We start from the raw sequence: 17,203 nt of genomic DNA, 5'->3' as shown, positions 1-17,203 counted from the left end.
TCAAGGCGGTGACGAAGAAGGAGGGCGGTGCCGGCAAGGTCACCAAGGCCGCCGCAAAGGCCTCCAAGAAGTGATATGAACGTAATTGTTTGTGAGCAAGACCTTTTTTTTGTTTCTGTTTTTTGTTTTTTTATGATTTCTTTGGATTGTAATTTTAGTGTGCGTGTCTGTCTTTCTTTGTCTCTCTCTCTCTCTCTCTCTGTGTGTGTGTGTGTGTCTATACATGCGTGCCGCTGGCCCCCGTGATGTCTTTTCCGCCCCACCCACGTTTTTCTTCGCTGACGCTAGGTCTGCTACACAGCTTTTTATTGTTTTTTCAGTCCCGCAAGGTAAAACACGCATAATGGGGAAGGAAAAGGTGCACATGAACCTCGTGGTGGTCGGCCACGTCGATGCCGGCAAGTCCACAGCCACTGGCCACCTCATCTACAAGTGCGGAGGCATTGACAAGCGGACGATTGAGAAGTTCGAGAAGGAGGCGGCTGAAATCGGCAAGTCCTCGTTCAAGTACGCGTGGGTGTTGGACAAGCTGAAGGCTGAGCGCGAGCGCGGCATCACGATCGACATTGCGCTCTGGAAGTTCGAGTCGCCCAAGTCTGTGTTCACGATCATCGACGCCCCCGGCCACCGCGACTTCATCAAGAACATGATCACGGGCACGTCTCAGGCGGACGCCGCCGTCCTTGTCATTGCGTCATCGCAGGGTGAGTTTGAGGCGGGCATCTCGAAGGACGGCCAGACACGCGAGCACGCGCTGCTCGCCTTCACGCTCGGCGTGAAGCAGATGGTTGTGTGCTGCAACAAGATGGACGACAAGTCGGTGAACTTCGCCCAGGAGCGCTACGATGAGATTGTGAAGGAGGTGTCGGCGTACCTGAAGAAGGTTGGGTACAACGTGGAGAAGGTGCGCTTCATCCCCATCTCCGGCTGGCAGGGCGACAACATGATTGACAAGTCGGAAAATATGCCGTGGTACAAGGGCCCCACGCTGCTGGAGGCACTCGACATGCTGGAGCCCCCGGTGCGCCCCAGCGACAAGCCGCTGCGCCTGCCGCTGCAGGATGTGTACAAGATCGGCGGCATCGGCACCGTGCCGGTCGGTCGCGTGGAGACGGGCACGATGAAGCCCGGCGACGTGGTGACGTTTGCGCCCGCCAACGTGACGACGGAGGTGAAGTCGATTGAGATGCACCACGAGCAGCTGGTCGAGGCCACGCCCGGCGACAACGTCGGCTTCAACGTGAAGAACGTGTCCGTGAAGGACATCCGCCGTGGCAACGTGTGCGGCAACTCGAAGAACGACCCCCCAAAGGAGGCGGCCGACTTCACGGCGCAGGTGATCATCCTGAACCACCCCGGCCAGATCGGCAACGGCTATGCGCCGGTGCTCGACTGCCACACCTGCCACATCGCGTGCAAGTTCGCCGAGATCGAGTCCAAGATCGACCGCCGCTCCGGCAAGGAGCTTGAGAAGAACCCCAAGTCGATCAAGTCCGGTGACGCCGCCATGGTGCGCATGGTGCCGCAGAAGCCCATGTGCGTGGAGGTGTTCAACGACTACGCTCCTCTTGGCCGCTTTGCCGTGCGTGACATGCGCCAGACGGTCGCCGTCGGCATCATCAAGGCGGTGACGAAGAAGGAGGGCGGTGCCGGCAAGGTCACCAAGGCCGCCGCAAAGGCCTCAAAGAAGTGATATGAACGTAATTGTATGGGTATAAGCAGAAGTATGTCTTGTTTTTTTGTTGTTGTTTTTTTGTTTTTTTTGTGTGTGTCTGTCTTTCTGTCTGTGTTTCTTTGTCGGCTGCTTGTGCGATTGCCGGTCACTAAAAAGTGAAGCCTTTAAGAATAGTAATTAGGACTTTTGCTAGCCTGTGGAGAGAGAAGCGTGCTGTGGTGGTGTGTTTTCTTTCTGTCTTTCTTTCTCTCTCTCTCTCTCTGTGTGTGTGTGTGTCTATACATGCGTGCCGCTGGCCCCCGTGATGTCTTTTCCGCCCCACCCACGTTTTTCTTCGCTGACGCTAGGTCTGCTACACAGCTTTTTATTGTTTTTTCAGTCCCGCAAGGTAAAACACGCATAATGGGGAAGGAAAAGGTGCACATGAACCTCGTGGTGGTCGGCCACGTCGATGCCGGCAAGTCCACAGCCACTGGCCACCTCATCTACAAGTGCGGAGGCATTGACAAGCGGACGATTGAGAAGTTCGAGAAGGAGGCGGCTGAAATCGGCAAGTCTTCGTTCAAGTACGCGTGGGTGTTGGACAAGCTGAAGGCTGAGCGCGAGCGCGGCATCACGATCGACATTGCGCTCTGGAAGTTCGAGTCGCCCAAGTCTGTGTTCACGATCATCGACGCCCCCGGCCACCGCGACTTCATCAAGAACATGATCACGGGCACGTCTCAGGCGGACGCCGCCGTCCTTGTCATTGCGTCATCGCAGGGTGAGTTTGAGGCGGGCATCTCGAAGGACGGCCAGACACGCGAGCACGCGCTGCTCGCCTTCACGCTCGGCGTGAAGCAGATGGTTGTGTGCTGCAACAAGATGGACGACAAGTCGGTGAACTTCGCCCAGGAGCGCTACGATGAGATTGTGAAGGAGGTGTCGGCGTACCTGAAGAAGGTTGGGTACAACGTGGAGAAGGTGCGCTTCATCCCCATCTCCGGCTGGCAGGGCGACAACATGATTGACAAGTCGGAAAATATGCCGTGGTACAAGGGCCCCACGCTGCTGGAGGCACTCGACATGCTGGAGCCCCCGGTGCGCCCCAGCGACAAGCCGCTGCGCCTGCCGCTGCAGGATGTGTACAAGATCGGCGGCATCGGCACCGTGCCGGTCGGTCGCGTGGAGACGGGCACGATGAAGCCCGGCGACGTGGTGACGTTTGCGCCCGCCAACGTGACGACGGAGGTGAAGTCGATTGAGATGCACCACGAGCAGCTGGCCGAGGCCACGCCCGGCGACAACGTCGGCTTCAACGTGAAGAACGTGTCCGTGAAGGACATCCGCCGTGGCAACGTGTGCGGCAACTCGAAGAACGACCCCCCAAAGGAGGCGGCCGACTTCACGGCGCAGGTGATCATCCTGAACCACCCCGGCCAGATCGGCAACGGCTATGCGCCGGTGCTTGACTGCCACACCTGCCACATCGCGTGCAAGTTCGCCGAGATCGAGTCCAAGATCGACCGCCGCTCCGGCAAGGAGCTTGAGAAGAACCCCAAGTCGATCAAGTCCGGTGACGCCGCCATGGTGCGCATGGTGCCGCAGAAGCCCATGTGCGTGGAGGTGTTCAACGACTACGCTCCTCTTGGCCGCTTTGCCGTGCGTGACATGCGCCAGACGGTCGCCGTCGGCATCATCAAGGCGGTGACGAAGAAGGAGGGCGGTGCCGGCAAGGTCACCAAGGCCGCCGCAAAGGCCTCTAAGAAGTGATATGAACGTAATTGTTTGTGAGCAAGACCTTTTTTTTTTTCTGTTTTTGTTTTTTGTTTCTTATGTGTGTCGTTATTTTTTGGTTGCATTTTGGTTTGTTTTATTATTTTATTTTATTGATGCGATTTGGTGCTGGGTGTGTTTTTTCGTTGTTGACTGCGGGGGATTTGGGCTTTGCTGCCTCGCTGGCGATGATGGCATTGCAGGAGTGTCTTGAGGCAAAGTATGTGTCGTATGGGGCACGAATCGAAATGGGTCCATTTGTTTGCGGAGCGATTCGGCGTTTTTCTTTTGCTTTTGTTGTTGTTGTTGTTTTTTGTTTGCGTTCAACGAGCGTTGCGCGACGGTGTGCCGCACTCTCTAACGTTTTTGGGTGGAGCGGGCGAAGGAAATTGCGTGCGAGAGGTATATGTGACCGCCGCAGGATGGCTGGAGGAGTTCTTTTGTTTGTGTGTGTGTGCGTGTGTGCTCGCTGTGTGCCATCTGCTGTTGACAGGAGCAGGAGGGCGTGCTGTGAGGGAATACCCCCATTACACGGGGGAACTGCACGGTCAAAATGGCCGGAGCGGGGTTGTGTTGGGCGAGGAAGACACTTTTTTTTTTTTGTTTTTTTTTTCTTTTGGGTTGTATTGTTTAGCGCTGTGCCACGGGCCACGTGCAGTCCGCGTGTGTGTGTGTGTGTGTAGCGAGATCTGCGTCGTGTGCTGCGGCGGGGATGGAGGGGAGCAGTGAACTCTCGCAGGAGGAGAGGCGGCGCAGGCAGCGTCGTCGCCGTCTCGCTGCAAAGTCACCAGAGACCCGGCGGCGGCGTCTGCAGTACTCCCGGCGACACAACGAAAAGGACGGGCGACTGCTGTATTGTGACTACTGTGATCTGTTTGTGAGCAGCGCGCAGCGAACTTGGATGCAGCACCTGCGGGGAGTGCGGCATATGGAGGCGATGGAGGCGTATTATGCGATGGTCGAGGCACGTGATCCGGCGTGGGTAAAGGCTTTCCGCGAGGATGTTGTGCGGGCCCACGTGGAGGAACGCATACGGCAGCAGCAGCTTGCTTTGGGGAAGGGGGCGTCTGTACCAATGCCCGCCATGACGCTTGGTTACGTGGGCCATCAGGGCATTGTTGTTGGCGGGACACAACAGCCAGGCGGTACGCACACCCGCGTGGGCGGCGGCAATAACAACAGCACCAGTCCTCAATGTGGATCCCCATCTGTGCGTGTGGGTGGGCTTCTCGTTGCAGCCGCAACACCGCCCGTGGTGAAAATTGACGGCAAGGCTTTGCCGATGCCGCGCAGCAATCAGACGACACATCAACCTTAATGTGTTACCTCATTTTGCTATGGCCTGTGATTGTATTGTCCCCTTGTATTTGTGGCTATCCTGACACTTGCATGCGCGTTCATATTCCTTTTTTTTTTTTTTTTGGAACACGCATGCCTCGGTTGCTGTTGATTTCACGTTTTCTTCTTTGCCTTTCTGTTTGTTTGTTTGGTTTTAGAAGAAGAGCCAATAAAGCTGATTTATTTTTAGTTTGCTTGTGTTTATTATTGCTAATAAACAAGAAGCATACAGCGAGGGGAGTTTTCCGTGTAAGCAATGAGTGCAGGGAATACAGAGCGGCGACGGCGCATCCGTGAACAGCTGCGCGAGTTCTATGGCGATCCCACGGCAAGCCGCGAACGGCATCCCGTGGACAGCGGCAAGTCAGCAATCCCGCCGGAGATGGACCTTGACTCGGAGTTTTTCAATGTCAGTAAGTACGTCACAGATCTCTTGCGCCGTGAGAGTCTGAAAGAACTCGTTGAGACAGACACGCAGCTTCTCCGCAATGTTCGCCAGCTCGATGGAGAACTGCAGGAACTGGTTTACCGGAACTATGCCAAGTTTATCTCCGCGACGGACACAATTCGTGAAATGCGAGATAACATCACGGAGATGGACGCTAAGTTGCAGGCACTCTCCAGCAATGTTGAAAATATCGATAAGGTATCAAAGAGCATCACGGAAAAGCTGCAGTCACATCGGAGTCGAATTGAAGAAATGGTTTTAAACAACCGCATGCTACGAAAGGTGCAGTTTCTTGTAGAGCTTGCAGACACGATGCGTCGACTTATTGAGCGCCAGGAGTACAGTGCGTGTGTGAGGTATTGGATAGTTGGCGACAATTTCCTTGCGAAGCACATGAATCTATCGAGAATCACGAAAATTCGTGCCGACTGCATGGTGTTGGCGGAGCAGCTGTACAAAAAACTGCAGGAGACCGTCGTGACCACCTCACTGGACGACCCGGAGGCGATGGATGTCATCCGTTGTGTCGTGGAGGACATGCGTCTGATGCGGGCCACCTCGCTCTTTGCGAATGGGGCGGTTAAGGGGACGTCCACGACGGCAGTCGCAGACTGCAGCAGCCCCGCGTCCTTTGAGACGGAGATTTTGAATACGTTAATGAAGAACGTCAGTGGTGGTTTTGCGGACGGCATTCAAAGCGTCAACGGTGCCATCCGAGCAGCTCTTGCTGTTCCAGATTTTGCCTCAATGGATCGCACGCGTTGGGCAGAGGTCATGGAAAACGCCCGTCTGCAGGAGGCATTGGCGCAGCTGAAGAGTCTCTGCGCCCTCTTCCACTCCAATAGTGAGCGTGTATACACTTTGTTTCATCGCGAGGGTGACGCCACGGTCTCGTTACGAATTGTAGAAGAAGTGCAGCCGGTCCTTATCGATATCATGTCGCCCATCACGGCTCAATTCAGTGAAATGCTCATCGCCGTGATTGACGCATTCTGCTCGGACGGTGAGGGGGCGTTGGCGAATCCATCCACCGTTAAAAGTGGGCTTAGTGCGATGTTTACCACCCTGGCGAAACGCCTCAAGTATTACTCGGGGACACTGAAAACATTAGGTGTCAACTACCTCGACAATGCGCACAGTCAACAAAGTCGGCAATACGCAGCACTCGTGGATCAGTCCGTGCTGGAAATCTTTCAACGCTTTTTGGGGGCGTTGGAGGCGAAACTCACGGAAGGAATAAACGTCCCCGACACCATCCGTTCGAACGTCACTGCCAAGGATCCGGCCTACCAAAAACCGCTCCAGTTTTGCATGACACGCTTTCTTTTTGCTCACGCTGCCAGTGCCGCTGACTTGGATGGACTCACCTCCCTCATAGAAACCGAGACTCTCAAGCAGACGGATGTGGCAGGGCTGCAGAGGCAGTGCAGTTGTGTCATGCGGGCTTTTTTGCATCGCGGTATTGTGCTTCTTGGCCAGTTGCACCTCCAGTGGGTTGCCGCGGCATCTTGTCCGGCGGATGCGGTTGACCCCACATCGACTGCCGCGGTGAATTTTGGTGTTTCGCGCTCCCTGTATGAGTTTGTGGGGCAGTTGGGTAACATCTACACTCTGCTGCGGAGGGGTATTCTCTTCGTTAACGCCGCTGCGGGGGAAGCGGTGAAAGAGCGGCGTAGCGTGGACGGTGCGACTGGTAGCTCGAGACTTTACATGAGCACAGGCAGTGGACGTAGCAGTGGAATGGCTGCCTCACGAAAGTTGGTGGTGACATTTGCGCGGCAAACGGATAATGCCTTGCAACTTAGTGTGGATCGCATCTTTTCGAAGGAATCTCAGAGAAACGCGGAGTTACGGACATTTCCACGAGAAATTCGCCCTTCCTCCATTGTGGCCGCTGTGACTGTGTATGTTCTCAAGGGCATGATTGAATACGTGAGGAAACAAACCTTCACACGTACCGGCTTTCAATGCGTTCAAATCACCTGCACATTTCTCCTTCATGCCCTGACGCCTTTCGTGCCGCCCGCCTCACCCGGCGCGACCACCGCAGGGAGTGACAAGTGTGCTTCGCCATTATCGGGGGAGTGGCTGTGCGAATGCAAAGATGACAGCATGATGAAAAGTGTACCGCAGCTTCTTAATGAGTGCTGCACATGTGCATATGAGCGTTGTAGAGAAAAAGCTCCACTGACGTCTGTGGTTGTGGATAAACTAGTGAAATCTGCTATTGAGAACATGCGGGGGCCGTCCCCGCCTCCCTGATCTCGTCGTGTTTGCTTTTCTTCTTTTTCCCTCCTCTCACTTTCTCTCCTTGGTGGGTGGGAGGTGTAATTGTGCGCGGGGTGCGGAGAGGCAAAGTGCGGATTATACGAGGGGGAAAAGGGCTGCGTTGCTTCTCCCCTCTCTTTTTTCCCCCTTTTCACAAACCCGTCCCTTTCTCTTTGAAAGGAAAGGGAAAGAAGGAATTTTTGTTTGTTTGTGGGTGTGTGCGGGTCCTCATTTGTTTGCCCTCTTTTACTGTGCTCCACGGATACTGCGGACTTACGTGCACACAAACTTTCTTATCTTTTGCTGTTTTTGTTGTTTTGTTTTCTCTTACCCACACATCGCGCAATATCAAATGGTGCGACGGTGATTTGCGGTGGGTGATGGTGGGAATCAAATACAGGAAAAACTTTTGTGACAAGATGCTCCGTCGTACACAGCAACGTGCGATCTCTCAGTACAAATTTGGTCAGCCGTCACTGACGAGGGCATTCGGCCCCGTGCCGCGCGAACGTCAGGTGGCGCAGGCAGGGAAATTTATGTCCACAAAACTTCCGAACGGTGTTCGTGTGGTATCACATGATTTGGACGGCGCTCATAGCGTCGTGGGTGTCTACGTGGAGGCGGGTCCAAAGTACGACCCGCTGGGCTGCCCTGGACTGAGCCACGTGATGCGTTACGCCATTCAGACGTCCAACATGGATAGTTCTCTGTTCCAAGTGGACCGTACGATGCGGTCAACAGGCAATGCCTACGGCCATGGCGAGATCTGCAAGCGATATATACATTGGAAGACGGAGGGACGACGTGACATGTGGGAAAAACCCTTTGCAATGATCGCCACAGGGGTAGTGGCGCCTCGCTTCCATGAGAGTGATTTGGAGCGCTTCCGAGACACGATGGACAACCAACGTGAGGAGCTGCGTTGGCAAAACCCACGTGAATACTGTGTGGACGCCCTCGAAACGGTGGCGTTCTTTAAGGAGCCACTCGCATCCCCTCGCATGGTGCCACCGGAATCAAATGACCGCTGCAACCAGAAGGTACTCTTGGACCACTGGGCAGCATACTTCCAGCCTGGTAACATCACTGTAGCGGCCGTAAACATTCCGCATGACGCGCTATTGGCGGCGTACACATCATTGCCGTATCCACATTCCGCTGAAGCCCCGCATCACGCAAGGTCCCGTCCACCAACCCTTTCGCACGCGAGTGAGTCCGCGCAATTCTATCCTGGCCGTCAATATATCGTATATGAGGACCGTGCCAAGAACATGGGCACGGTACCGGACATGAAAGAGGAGGTTATTGCCGCCTTGGGTGCTCCAACGTTTGGACGCGATGAAGATGTAAAGAAGTATGCAACGGCGCTTGTGGCACGAGAGGTGTATCAGGCTTCCATTGAGAGTGTCATGCCGGCAGCCCTCACCACATCCCATGGTGTGCAGTCATTCTACCGTCCATATTCATCCGCCGGCCTTATCGGCATCACGATCCGTGGGGCACCAAAGGAAATTGCAGGTTTTCTAGATGCTGCAAGAGGATGTTTTCCAATTAAAGTGAAGGACGACGAAGTTGCCGCCGGACGTGCTCGTGCCGCCATGGCCTTTACAAGAAATCACCTGGATATGGTGCGTGATTACTGCGACTTTATTGCCACTTTAAGCGTCACACCGCAACAGCTGATGGAAGCCATTGGAGCGGTTTCAGCCGGTGAAGTGGACGCGGCTTTAAGGACCCTAAGCGCTGTGCCGCCCGCTGTCTTTGTCACTGGTTCCACCTTCACATTCCCGAAGGTGCCAAGTCTCAAAAAATAGAAGTAAAATTTGTCTTTTTGTACTGCACACTTCTCTATGAAGTAGCGGGAGGCTGATGATGATGTTGATGATGATGATTATGTTTGTTGTTGTTTCTTGTGGAATATATTGTGCGAATTGGGTGATACTTTCAGGGATACGAAGGGATTGGTTGATAGGAGGAAATGATGAGGAAGTAGTAGACAATGGAAGATTCTGTAATCCTTGCGGTGTGGTGCACCCTTGGCAGTCTTTTCTTTCTTTACGATGTGCGACAAGATATATATATATATATCTGAACAGGATGGAAAATCTGAATACATGCATACATACACTCATATGTTTATATTCTTTGAGGGATGAAGAAAAGGAAAAGGGGTGAAGAATATGACCGAGTAGCTGGGAAATGAAAAGAGGGAGGCGAGGGGAAGAAGAAACCATCGCATATGAGCAGGAGGGAATTGGAATTGCTCGAAATGAGTCGCATTGTTTAAGGAAAGAAGCTCCTGCAGTGGAGAAGGCGCGACATAAACAACTTTCGTGTATTATTGAAAAAAAACGGATGAGAGTAGAGAAAGAGAATGTACGTGTGTATGCGTGCGTTTCTGTCCGTGTGTGTGTGTGTGTGTTTGGAAGGAAGGAAGGAAGGAAGGGTCAAAAAAGGAAATTAATTTGGGGTGTTATGGCAGCAACGGCAACGGCAGGTGTTGGAGACTGAAGTAGCGGTGAGGTGCACCTGTTTTGTTGTTTTTTTTTCTCTTTCTCTGCCCTCTTTTTTCCCTTCTTGCGCTTTGCGGTTGGTATTGTGATTGCCTCAAGGAAGGAAGTTCACGTTTCCCTTCGCCGAGACGCTACAGCGCAGACGGCAGAGGGACGGGACCTAAAGAAAGAGTGCAGGGGATCCCTGTTGTGCCGAAGCCCAAATCTTTTTAATGTTTGCATCCTTTCTTGAGGTGCGTGTTCGCTGTCAATGCCGTTTTGTGTGCCCTCGGCGCTATCTCCGTGGCGTTGCCGCAATGGAGTTTGTACGGCGGGAATGCAGTAGCCGTTCCGTCGGCAAGAATAGGCGTGTGGGGTGTGGCGGCGGTTTGGAGGACATGGAAACACGCATTAACGCCGTGTCGACGGTGCCGGGAGACTCGCTTTTCACTTTAGAAGGACTCTGCAACTACCGTGAGTCACATTTACGGCCGCTGTTGATACAGAAGCGCCATGCTTTGCAGCAAATGACAGAAATCAAAACACGCTGTGAGGCGGTGGCACTTCGGTACGCCAATTACTACGCCGCAGGGCTATTTGTCTTGCTGACAGCACAGGCAGTGACACTCTTCTATTGGGTGTACTTCCTTTTTGACTGGAATCTCGTGGAGCCCATGACGTACCTGCTTGGTTATGGCGGGGTTTGGGTTGCCATTGCCTGCTATGCGACAACGCAGAGGGATTTCACGTACGAGGCCTGTATGGAGATGATCGCCGCGTATTATATTTCCAGGTTGTACCGCCAGAACAATTTTGACCTGCAGCTCTGGCAACGACTGACGGCAGAGGTGAGACTGCTGGAGGAACGACTGCGGGGTTTGGAAGGTTTCTGAGGATGTAATGCGCCTTGGTGTCCCGTTGGGCCCATGACGGTGCATACACATGTATACCTGTATGTGTATGTATGTGTGTTGCTATGTTTACTTTGTTTCCCTTTCCATTGAGTCACAACGATATTCTCCCAACAGGCATGTGTATAAAATACGATGACACTTCTGAGTGATTTGTCTTTCCTGTGGAAAGCTGCATTTTTATTTATTTTATTTTTATTTTATTTTATTTGCTTTCTTGTTTGCTTGGGGGGGGAAGGTCTCTCTTTCTCACTCACCATATTTTTGTTGTCATCCTCACCGCCAGGAGGAAAGTAAGGCAGACACACACACACACACACAAATAAATATATATACACGCAATTGGCTAAGACCTGGAAGGAGAGGAAGAAAAGGAGGAGTAAAAAGAAGAAAAATAATAAAAGGAGCGGAGAGCGGCAATGAACGTGGAGGAATATTGGCACATGAAGGCCTGTGAGGCGGTGGAGGAGCACCGCAGCCTTATACAACAGCAGCGAGATGAGATTGAGCGGTTGCAGCGCCGCTGTAACGATCTCCTCCACGAACGGTCGATGATGCGAGCAGCGACGGCTGAAGACGTTCGCCAATTTTGCGTGGAATATCAACGAAATCAACTCCAGCAACACTTTGCAGCCACCGCGGCATCATCGACAATATCCGCGGGTCGCTTGTCTGCAGTGTCGTCTGTAGACTCCATCCCTATTTACTTGCTGCTGCAATTCCTGCATCAATACAGTGCCGGGATGGTGCCAATGACGGAGAACATTAGACGGAAGCGGTCACGGGAAACAATGAACAGTGTGTGTGGGCCAAAAACAGTGGGCCAGCAACGCCTGGTTCAACGCGTGGTGGCGAGACGACGACTACGCATGCGGGAAGATGACACAATAGAAGAACTGCAGCAGGAGCATGGGCAACAATACGACCAGTGTCCATGTGCCGATGTTGCCCGGTAATATTTTTACTTTTTGCCCTTTTCTCACCCTGCAACCGGTTTATGCAAGAACGCATTTATCTCTTCTTGTCTTTCTATTTGAGTTGTGCATGCCGTACCTTTAGGGAGGAAGGGAGGAAAGGGATGAATGTGCGGTAGTTTGATGAACTTAAGTATGGCAGATGTGGTGCATAGGGGTGGTGGTGGTGGTGAGGTCTTTTAAAAGTCAGACGAATTTTATTTATTTTTGTGTTTGTTGTTGTTGTTGTGTTTTTCCTTTAATGCCGTGTGTCTATTTCCATTTTTCTCTCCCCTCGCCTTCATTAACATTCCGGGAATGACGACGGCAGACAACACCGGGCGGCATTTTAAATGTCTTGTCTGGAGACTTCTCGTTTCTGTTTGTTGTTTTTTCTCCAACGACGATGTTGCGGGAGGGAACTGACGGCCCCGTTTCATCCACCACCACCGCCACCACTCCATGTACGTGAAGTATCCGCATTACGTCTTTATGAGCCTCTTTCTCCCCTGTAGTTTGAATGCGTACATCAAAAGAAACACACAGAGAAAGAGATATATAGAAAAATATATATATATATATAGGAGCGATGACGTCATCGGGGGGTGCATGGGAGGTGGTGGTAGACAAGGCCGTGCTGGAGTTGTCGAAGTACTTGGCAGTGACAACCGATCCATTCCTGCCGGACTCCCGCACTGCGCAGTGGATGTTAACACTCATCGACAAGAGCACTCTGCGTGATGTTCTCGTAGAGCGCAACTACGGCAACCACTGCGGCATGATTGGCTGCTCGGGCTGCTGCAGGACGGCAAGACGGCGGCAGGGCGAAATTAGTAACGAGCGTGTCAGCAGCTCCGCGGGCGGTGGCGGTAACAACAACAACGCCAATGAAGAGAACAACAGGGAGGAGGAAGAGGACGAAGAAGAAGAAGAGTGGGAAAAAGATGCGGCAGATGCGTTTCGTCAGTATGAAAGGTACCGCGAGCAGCGCACGCAAAATGCAGTGGGTGAGCCGTCTATTGAACTGGGAGCGACGATGGCAGATCGCTTCTGTTCGCCTGCATGTGCGGAGGAATTTCTGGCACTGATGACAAAAGTGCCCTCATCGCTTGTATACGAACGAAGTGATGTGATACACGCTGTGGGGGGGCTATTCCCTAACATGAGCCTTGCGGCGCTTCACCGTCTTGCGGGGGCGGAGTCAACATCTTTGGGAAACATTTCTGAAAGGAACATTCAACAGGAGGGAGGGGAAAGGCAGCAGCCGCCGTCATATCTTCCAAGTAGCATTCCACTCCATAACACAGCGGTGCAGGAGGCGTTGAGTTGCATTCAGGCTGAGGGAAACAAATGGAGTCGAGATATGAGGTGTGCGCAGGTCACAGAGAGTCAAGTAGGACAAAGGCGACACATGCCTTTGCCTCTGATGGTGTATGACTGGTGCATGACGATATCAACCGCAAGGACAAAGGCCATCTTCGCCGTGTTATGTCACAAGAGCAGTCTGCATAATCATGTGTGGAAGGACAGTGAGGGTTTGGCAGGAAGAAATCGCAGTGTGTATGTGAAATGTGTGCTGCCTATCCGCATGGCGTGCGTGCAGCGGGCGGAACAGGAGTTATTGTCGTTGGGCGGAGAAGAATTGGGAGGCGAGGACCCACCTTGTGTAGATCCACAACTTCAGCAGCAGCGTCTTGCTCTCTTCGCCGCACATGTCTTTTCTGCCGATACAACCGCGGCACTCTCGCGCCTTCTCTTGTATGATGAGGGGACGTTGAGGCAGGCGTGGGGCGTATGGCAGTCCAGCGCTCTGCTTACCAGTCTGCAGTTTCCCTTCGCGTTGCCGGGGGCTTTTGTTGCCGGTGGTGTGGCACCGCACGTGTTATTTCTTGCGCTTGTGCTGTTGGCCGCAACAGGCCTTTGCGAGCCGACGGTGTGGGCGGAGTGGCTGCGGCAGGACGAAGACGGCAGCAACGCTCTTGACGAGTTGATGGAGGCGTTGGGAGTCACCGCGGAGGATCTCGCGGCATGTGTGAGGGCCCTCGTGCTGGAATAAAAAAACAATAAAGAATTGTCCCAGCACCTGCAGCCGCTCTGTGTGTATGTGTGTGTGTGTGTGTGTGTGCTTGAGAAATAAATTTGAGGCCGAAATGGACGGCCTGTCGCCAACACATCTCGCATTAAGGCTGCCGCTCTTTTCTTTTCTCTCTCTCTCTCTCTCTCTCTCTCTCTCTCTCTCTCTCTGTGCAGTGTGAGGGCGTCACGACACCGCGCCGTGGCAACAAAGAGAAACAGCAAAAAAAGGGAAGAGGAAGAAGAAGCACAAGTGCAGGGCGAAGGCGTCATGTTCCACAACAGCTACCAGTCCGGCTTTCTCTCCATCCTGTACAGCATTGGCTCGCGGCCGTTGCAGATTTGGGACACGAAGGTGCGCAATGGCCATGTGAAGCGCATCACCGACGAGGACATTCAGTCCTCCGTGCTGGAGGTGGTCGGCAGCAACGTGAGCACATGCTACATCACATGCCCGGCCGATCCAAAGAAGACGCTGGGGATAAAGCTACCCTTTCTCGTCATGATCATCAAGAATCTTAAGCGGTACTTCTCCTTTGAGGTGACCATACTCGACGACAAGGGCATCCGCCGCCGCTTTCGCGCCTCCAACTACCAGAGCACCACGCGGGTGAAGCCGTTCACCTGCACGATGCCGATGCGCCTTGACGAGGGGTGGAACCAAATTCAGTTCAACTTAGCGGACTTCACACGACGTGCGTATGGAACAAACTACCTGGAAACTCTGCGTGTGCAGCTGCATGCGAACTGCCGTGTACGCCGCCTGTACTTCAGTGACCGCCTCTACTCGGAGGAAGAGCTGCCGCCGGAGTTCAAACTATTCCTTCCCATCTCCCAGCAACAGCAGCAGCAGCAGCAGCAACAGCAACAACAACAACAACAGCAGGCGCAGCAGCAACAGCAACAGGCACCACAACAGCAGTCACAGTCGCAGCCGCAAGAAGCGCCGGCGAGTGCGCAGCAACAACCGCAACAACAGTCGGTTGAGGCGGTGTAGAGACAAACTCCCCTCCCTGTCATGTGCACATGAGTACCCTCTTTGTGTGTTGAGTGATTAGGGGAAAAGTGGGGGATGGTCAATAGATAAAAAGGAAGAGTAATACGCTCTTCATTACCCGGCAAATACCATTTTCAGATGTCCTTTTATTTTTTGTTTATCCCTCTTTTTCTCTTTCTCTCTCTTGCATTCCTCAATTTATTTACATGACAAACGAAGATGCATTGAGAGGAGAGGGGTAAATCAATGAAATGTATGGAACAAAAACAAGGGACTGTATATATATATATATATAGCTGGGGAAATGAGACGTTATGTAGCAATTCATCAATCGTGCGGCAAGGTATTCTTGCACAGTGACACGTGTGTATGCGTGCATAAAGAATAATAGAGAGGGGAGGATGTGAGCAAACAAGAGGAAAAAGGGCGGGGGTGAAAATATGATACTTACACAAACACATTTGAATGTACAAAACGAGGAGGGAGATGCGAAAGAACATCTTTTTTTTTTTTTTCTTTTTTTTTTGCATGGGCCTCCGTGTGTGCATCCATTGTTTGTTTGTTTTCACTTTCTAGGTGCCGTTTGCTTTTTTATTTCCCTTTCGTTCTGTGCGTGCCTTGTCCCGTTTTATTTACCAATGTATGTATTGAAGGTCGGGGGACACACCACCACCACCACCGCCACCACCACCACCAACAACAACAACTAAAAAAAGACAATAGGAAAGGGGGGAAGAAGAACAAAAAAGAAAAAAAAAAGGAATTCTCTGCCTGGGAGGGGCGGAGACAGGGAAGATGTGTGTTATGTCCAGACGTAATTTTCTTTTTTTTTTTTGTTGTGTGTTTGTTGGCTTTATTTTTTTTGTTTTTGCTGTTGTTTATTTTTCCCACTGAAATTTCAAATTTTGTGTTTTCACGGCCCATATGTGTGTCTGTCTGTCTGTCTGTATGTATATAAGTATGTTCTTGCTTGTTTTCTCTTTTGCCTTCCTCTTTGTGTGCGTGTGTATACATGCGGTGGTGCGTAGGCAGGCAAAGGCATACACACACCTGCAGGGGAAGAAAGAGAAAGGGAGAGGGAGAGGGAGAGGGAGAGAGGGATTCACACACGTACATAAAAATAGACGAAATAGACTGCAATAGCGGTGTAAATGAAGCGTACCCCGCATCCATCCGGGGTGGAAATTCTCTTTGACGCCAAATGGCATCAGTACAAACTCGGCCACACAGCCCTTCGCTCGGTCTCGAAGGTGCTTGACAAATATTTCCCTTTTGACGAGAAGCGGGTGTTGGCACTGGTGTCGAAGAAGACAGGGCAGCCCGTGGAGGAGGTGAAGGCGGGTTGGAACCGACAAGCGCTGCTTGGCAAAAACATTCACGAGTACATTGAGAATAAACTTTGCGGCCTACCACCGCCCACGTGGACGGTGGTGCTGAAGAGCCAGCAGAAACAAAAAGGAGAGGAGGAACAGAAGAAACGGAATTCTGGAAAAAAGAAGACGGATGTGACGTCCCCGCCAACGTCATCCAAGCAGTCGATTGTGGACTCCGTCCTGCATGGCGACGAGGCCGCCTACATGAATGCCGCGGACCGCGTAATCGAGAACATTTTGCGCCACTACGACATCATCGCCGTCGAGCAGGTGATAGCGAGTCCGTCATGGGGCATCGGCGGCACCGTGGACTTCATTGCGCGCAACAAGCGCACGCATAAACTTCTCATTGGGGACTGGAAGACAAGCGGCAGCGTGGCAAGTGCCTTTCGCTTTGGCTCCTTTGAGGAACCCTGCACCGGCTGCCTTATGCATCTCCCCAACACCAAATTTTATCGCTACGCCATGCAAGTCATCATCTACGGCGAGATTCTCAAGCATGAGCGTTATCTTAGCGATGGTTTCTTTGGCCGCGCCGTGAAGCCCATCAATGTGGCTGTGAAGAGCATCTCTGTGAGTCCACATGACCTTCACGACGCGTTTGAGTACGGCATTGTGCAGTTGTTAAAAGATGAGGAGGGTGGGGTGTGCGTGGAGCTCAAAGGCGTCACGGAGTCCACCGTGTTGCCCGTTGATGCACACGACAATACGTTCATGGAGCTGTTGAAGAATGTCATGCGCGGCTAAAAGCGGGGTGCCTTTTTGCCGGCCAGCAGAAAGGTCCACGTATCACGGGCTTAGAATACAGAGGGGAATAAGTGAGAAGAGAAGTAAAACAATAAATGTCATAAAACAATGCCTTTTGGATGACGTGAGACTCCGCGCAGAGTGTAGGCGTGTTTGCGTGCAGATGTGTCTTT

General features: G+C 52.4%; 10 protein-coding genes across 10 annotated transcripts, besides 34 other annotated features; all 10 read left to right on the top strand.

The window, feature by feature from the left end:
• Window positions 1-2,599: a sequence feature (heterozygous, Esmeraldo-like haplotype).
• Window positions 167-201: a microsatellite.
• Window positions 344-1,693, top strand: Tc00.1047053511367.370 (elongation factor 1-alpha (EF-1-alpha), putative; the record flags this gene model as incomplete). The annotated part of the gene is made up of 1 exon (XM_814347.1): window positions 344-1,693. One exon carries the CDS (start codon window positions 344-346, stop codon window positions 1,691-1,693), a length of 1,350 nt encoding a protein of 449 aa, XP_819440.1.
• Window positions 1,737-1,794: a sequence feature (A-rich).
• Window positions 1,903-1,935: a microsatellite.
• On the top strand, window positions 2,078-3,427 carry Tc00.1047053511367.360 (elongation factor 1-alpha (EF-1-alpha), putative; the record flags this gene model as incomplete). The annotated part of the gene is made up of 1 exon (XM_814346.1): window positions 2,078-3,427. One exon carries the CDS (start codon window positions 2,078-2,080, stop codon window positions 3,425-3,427), a length of 1,350 nt encoding a protein of 449 aa, XP_819439.1.
• Window positions 2,600-2,744: a sequence feature (haploid, Esmeraldo-like haplotype).
• Window positions 2,745-3,190: a sequence feature (areas not merged during assembly with more than two copies in the genome that could not be assigned to a particular haplotype).
• Window positions 3,191-3,464: a sequence feature (haploid, Esmeraldo-like haplotype).
• Window positions 3,457-3,545: a sequence feature (A-rich).
• Window positions 3,465-11,073: a sequence feature (areas merged during assembly that could not be assigned to a particular haplotype. This can correspond to areas where the two haplotypes were merged or to regions with more than two copies in the genome that were merged during assembly.).
• Window positions 3,711-3,754: a sequence feature (A-rich).
• Window positions 4,021-4,048: a microsatellite.
• Window positions 4,143-4,748, top strand: Tc00.1047053511367.354 (hypothetical protein, conserved; the record flags this gene model as incomplete). The annotated part of the gene is made up of 1 exon (XM_814351.1): window positions 4,143-4,748. The coding sequence occupies one exon, from the start codon at window positions 4,143-4,145 to the stop codon at window positions 4,746-4,748; it is 606 nt and encodes a 201-aa protein (XP_819444.1).
• Window positions 5,025-7,478, top strand: Tc00.1047053511367.350 (hypothetical protein, conserved; the record flags this gene model as incomplete). Its single annotated transcript, XM_814345.1, has 1 exon — window positions 5,025-7,478. One exon carries the CDS (start codon window positions 5,025-5,027, stop codon window positions 7,476-7,478), a length of 2,454 nt encoding a protein of 817 aa, XP_819438.1.
• Tc00.1047053511367.340 (mitochondrial processing peptidase alpha subunit, putative) lies at window positions 7,865-9,298 on the top strand (the record flags this gene model as incomplete). The annotated part of the gene is made up of 1 exon (XM_814344.1): window positions 7,865-9,298. One exon carries the CDS (start codon window positions 7,865-7,867, stop codon window positions 9,296-9,298), a length of 1,434 nt encoding a protein of 477 aa, XP_819437.1.
• Window positions 9,352-9,380: a microsatellite.
• Window positions 9,860-9,906: a microsatellite.
• Window positions 9,909-9,930: a microsatellite.
• Window positions 10,210-10,869, top strand: Tc00.1047053511367.330 (hypothetical protein, conserved; the record flags this gene model as incomplete). Its single annotated transcript, XM_814343.1, has 1 exon — window positions 10,210-10,869. The coding sequence occupies one exon, from the start codon at window positions 10,210-10,212 to the stop codon at window positions 10,867-10,869; it is 660 nt and encodes a 219-aa protein (XP_819436.1).
• Window positions 11,066-11,098: a microsatellite.
• Window positions 11,074-11,174: a sequence feature (areas merged during assembly that could not be assigned to a particular haplotype. This can correspond to areas where the two haplotypes were merged or to regions with more than two copies in the genome that were merged during assembly.).
• Window positions 11,175-12,024: a sequence feature (areas merged during assembly that could not be assigned to a particular haplotype. This can correspond to areas where the two haplotypes were merged or to regions with more than two copies in the genome that were merged during assembly.).
• Window positions 11,187-11,228: a microsatellite.
• Window positions 11,244-11,293: a sequence feature (CT-rich).
• Tc00.1047053511367.320 (hypothetical protein, conserved) lies at window positions 11,307-11,843 on the top strand (the record flags this gene model as incomplete). Its single annotated transcript, XM_814342.1, has 1 exon — window positions 11,307-11,843. The coding sequence occupies one exon, from the start codon at window positions 11,307-11,309 to the stop codon at window positions 11,841-11,843; it is 537 nt and encodes a 178-aa protein (XP_819435.1).
• Window positions 12,025-12,320: a sequence feature (areas merged during assembly that could not be assigned to a particular haplotype. This can correspond to areas where the two haplotypes were merged or to regions with more than two copies in the genome that were merged during assembly.).
• Window positions 12,321-13,549: a sequence feature (areas merged during assembly that could not be assigned to a particular haplotype. This can correspond to areas where the two haplotypes were merged or to regions with more than two copies in the genome that were merged during assembly.).
• Window positions 12,395-12,423: a sequence feature (AT_rich).
• Tc00.1047053511367.310 (hypothetical protein, conserved) lies at window positions 12,430-13,896 on the top strand (the record flags this gene model as incomplete). Its single annotated transcript, XM_814341.1, has 1 exon — window positions 12,430-13,896. One exon carries the CDS (start codon window positions 12,430-12,432, stop codon window positions 13,894-13,896), a length of 1,467 nt encoding a protein of 488 aa, XP_819434.1.
• Window positions 12,730-12,785: a sequence feature (CT-rich).
• Window positions 13,550-13,552: a sequence feature (areas merged during assembly that could not be assigned to a particular haplotype. This can correspond to areas where the two haplotypes were merged or to regions with more than two copies in the genome that were merged during assembly.).
• Window positions 13,553-17,203: part of a sequence feature (areas merged during assembly that could not be assigned to a particular haplotype. This can correspond to areas where the two haplotypes were merged or to regions with more than two copies in the genome that were merged during assembly.) that runs on past the window's edge.
• Window positions 13,936-13,965: a microsatellite.
• Window positions 14,044-14,084: a microsatellite.
• On the top strand, window positions 14,185-14,910 carry Tc00.1047053511367.290 (hypothetical protein, conserved; the record flags this gene model as incomplete). Its single annotated transcript, XM_814340.1, has 1 exon — window positions 14,185-14,910. The coding sequence occupies one exon, from the start codon at window positions 14,185-14,187 to the stop codon at window positions 14,908-14,910; it is 726 nt and encodes a 241-aa protein (XP_819433.1).
• Window positions 14,749-14,892: a microsatellite.
• Window positions 15,412-15,436: a microsatellite.
• Window positions 15,575-15,606: a microsatellite.
• Window positions 15,729-15,796: a sequence feature (A-rich).
• Window positions 15,834-15,874: a microsatellite.
• Window positions 15,972-16,011: a microsatellite.
• Tc00.1047053511367.280 (hypothetical protein, conserved) lies at window positions 16,062-17,030 on the top strand (the record flags this gene model as incomplete). Its single annotated transcript, XM_814339.1, has 1 exon — window positions 16,062-17,030. One exon carries the CDS (start codon window positions 16,062-16,064, stop codon window positions 17,028-17,030), a length of 969 nt encoding a protein of 322 aa, XP_819432.1.
• Window positions 17,202-17,203: part of a sequence feature (A-rich) that runs on past the window's edge.

This window comes from Trypanosoma cruzi, genomic scaffold (assembly GCF_000209065.1).
Source record: "Trypanosoma cruzi strain CL Brener 1047053517101 genomic scaffold, whole genome shotgun sequence".
In the NCBI taxonomy this organism is placed as follows: Eukaryota; Euglenozoa; class Kinetoplastea; order Trypanosomatida; family Trypanosomatidae; genus Trypanosoma; species Trypanosoma cruzi.
This window is presented reverse-complemented; position numbering and strand designations above follow the sequence as displayed.